Source organism: Arachis duranensis, chromosome 4 (genome assembly GCF_000817695.3).
Source record: "Arachis duranensis cultivar V14167 chromosome 4, aradu.V14167.gnm2.J7QH, whole genome shotgun sequence".
NCBI lineage: Eukaryota > Viridiplantae > Streptophyta > Magnoliopsida > Fabales > Fabaceae > Arachis > Arachis duranensis.
Genome location: NC_029775.3, coordinates 121017626 through 121020889, shown reverse-complemented (window position 1 = coordinate 121020889; position 3264 = coordinate 121017626). Strand labels below are relative to the sequence as shown.

General features: G+C 28.1%; 1 protein-coding gene across 1 annotated transcript; it reads right to left on the bottom strand.

Annotated features, from left to right (window-relative positions):
* Positions 1-542: 542 nt before the first annotated feature.
* LOC107486809 (protein RALF-like 33) lies at positions 543-923 on the bottom strand. Its single transcript, XM_016107378.1, has one exon. It carries the CDS (start codon positions 921-923, stop codon positions 543-545), a length of 381 nt encoding a protein of 126 aa, XP_015962864.1.
* Positions 924-3264: the final 2341 nt, after the last annotated feature.

The following is a 3264-nucleotide window of genomic DNA, read 5'->3' as shown; positions in this document are numbered from 1 at the left end:
TTTTATAATTTATTATTCAATAATTAAAATAAAATATCTTTTTATCAAAATAAATATAAAATCTTTGTTGAAATATCACTAATGTTTTTATATAGAAAAAAAAAAGACTGATAAAAGATAAATATTTATCATAGTAACCTAACGTCTAAGTCTTTGAACAAAAATTACACATTAACTGAAAAAAGAAACTACAAGAGTGACATTATTAATAGAAAATTAGAAATTCTTCTATGGATTAGTAATCAAAGACAAAAGCTAAAGAAAATAATAACATAACAGTAAGCTAAGAGAGACTAAATGATAATATAGAAAACAAGCTAAATTAAGAGACTCTTCTTCTTTTATTTTATTAAACATTTCATATTTACATAGAATATTAAACTAAATGGAAACAAACGAAATCATAACACTACTATTATATAAAATAAATTATTGTTAATAGCTGTTAATAATGAGTCCTATAATAATCAAGATGTATATACAAAGAATAACCATAAATTAAACCTAACTAGATAACTAAGAAGAAGAAGATAATGAATAATTTAATTATGGGTGGAGCCATGGCCACCACCACCACCACCACCCCTGCATCGAGTAATGGAACTGCAGCCACGATTGTAACGGTTGGCAGGAACACCCGGTCTGCAATTCTTGGTGGTATTATCTTTCTTAGAGCATGGAATTCCATTCCTCCCTAATGCACCGTTTCCTATCACCTTATTATTTGATTCAAATATCTCCATGTTGCTCTCTGAATCCATCTCAAATTCCTTCGTTACTTCCATACACTCCTTTATCGTTCCATTGCATGATGACTTAGGTATAGTCTTCGTCATCATTCGCATTCCGGCCACCGTCGCTGTCATGGTGACCATGCAAGCCACGATAAGAGCTAAGTGAAGTGAGTAGTTCTTGTTGACCATTGTAGTATTATTAACTTACTAGTAGAAATAAAAAAATTAAGAATATTGTTGATCAAATGTGACAAAATTACCACGCCTAATACCACTATTTATAATAAAATATTGACGTATGTGTATAAATTGTATACCAAATCTTATTATTAATTTGAGATACATTCTATTTTTATTTTAATAATTATGAAATTTAATTTGAATATAGTTACATGTAATTAACTGTTTTATGGATATGTATGTTTAGTGTCACCATTCCAGTGCTAGTCCTGGTCATTAGAATGAGATAATAATAATCGAGATTATCTTAATTAGTTACTAGAGATATCATATATATATACTCATTATTTTAGGAAATCAAATTCAAATTATTCCTTAATTCACGTATTTCACAGTAGATTAAAACTAATCTTGATTTACTATTAGTAGTATAGAGAATATGTATGTATTTTATCTTAATAACTTAGACAACGTAACAAGTAACAATCTTTATTTGAGGAATAATGGATGAAACATTATCCACAATATATTATGGGAAACTACATACAAAATTATTTGATTGAGATTTAATGTGATTTAAAATATATCTTATTAAGATTTGGTATGATTTTAGATACGATAATACATTGTTTCTTCGTTCAATCTTCTCACTACAATAATATAGATTATTTTTTAGGGTTATAATGTGTAAAAAAAATTAAAATTTGTCAAAAAAAAAAACAAATTTTGACACTATTTTAACTATAAAAATATGTTAATAAAAGTTTTGTCAAAAATAGTATTTTTAACATATAAGTGATTGTGAAAAAAATTTAAATCTTATTTTGATAAATATTGGCTATCAAAAATAATTTGTTAGAAAATTTTGAGAACATATTTTCTGTTATACTTATTAATTGTCAAAAATACTATTTATTTTGACACTTATTGACTATAAAATATTCTCAACAAAAAATCTTAACAAAGAATGAGATGAGATCTTAAAACTAAAGAATAAATTGAGATTTTGAAGATAAAGAATGAGTAGTATAAATGACATTTTAACCAAACAAAAGTCACTCTGTAAGGGTAAAAATGGCGGTTCAAAAATGCCATTTTAACCGATTGAAATACCACTATTAGGGTAAAAACGGCGGTTCAAAAACGCCATTTTATCTAATCAAAATGCCACTTTGTGAGGGAAATAATGGCGGTTTAAACCGCCATTTTAACCGAATAAAACGTCACTCTGTAAGGGTAATAACGGCGGTTTAAACCGCCATTTTAACCCACCTTTAAACCGCCATTTTAACTTGAAAATAACGGCGGTTTGAACCGCCGTTTTAACCCAGCAGAAAACCGCCATTTTAACCACAGGAAATTGTGGCGGTTTTCAAAAAACCGCCGTAATAACCAAAATGGCGCTCTGAATTATGGCGTTTTTGGAAACCGCCGTACATGGTAATAATGGCGGTTCAAACGGCCGTAATTACCCAAAAAAACCGCCGTTTTTACCAGTTTTTTTGTAGTGTGTGATATCAAAATTAACAAAGCCCAAAGAAGAAGAAAAGTCGTGGAGTAAATTGAAAACAAATGAGTGTCAAAATTGAGGAGTAATTTTCTACGGTCAAATTATTCATAAAAAAATAGAAAATTTGACATTTGTGATATTTGTCAAAAATATATATTAATTTTGACATTTAATTATGATATTAAAAAATAAAATGTTAAAAAAACTCTATTTTCTTGTAGTGTAATTCTATTATCTACAAATTTTCACAGTGGCGGCGTTGACATGAAAGTGCTGGAAAACTTCACATGAAAGTATATAATATTTCGTATAAAGTATATAAAAAACTATAAACCTTATAACAAACTAAACTATTACAATAATTAAGGATGTTATGATTTTGTATTAGGAAAATCTCTATATTGTGGCTGAGGACCCCATAACAACATTTTCAAGCCTTAAACTTTTTAAAAGCTAATTGTTTAAATTACATTTAAATCAACATAAAATCTTCATTTCGTGCTTATGGACACAAAAAATTAAATTAATGTATAATAATATGTTGTCTAAAGTAGGAGATATGCCAAGGACTATTCGTTGTCCGGTTTATCTTTATTACCCATTCATAATGTTGGTCATGTTTATTCACACATACACATAACTACTTTATAAATTTAATCTCTTAAATTAAATTCTCTATTATTATTATATACAGCCATGCCTATAATATCTAAATACTAACTAGTCTATATATATTCACTTCACTTCACTTCTTTCCCTTATTCACTTCACAAACACACATGGAACCTGTATCACTATTGACATCTAAGTTAGAAATGGCAACACCACTCGAACCGCGAG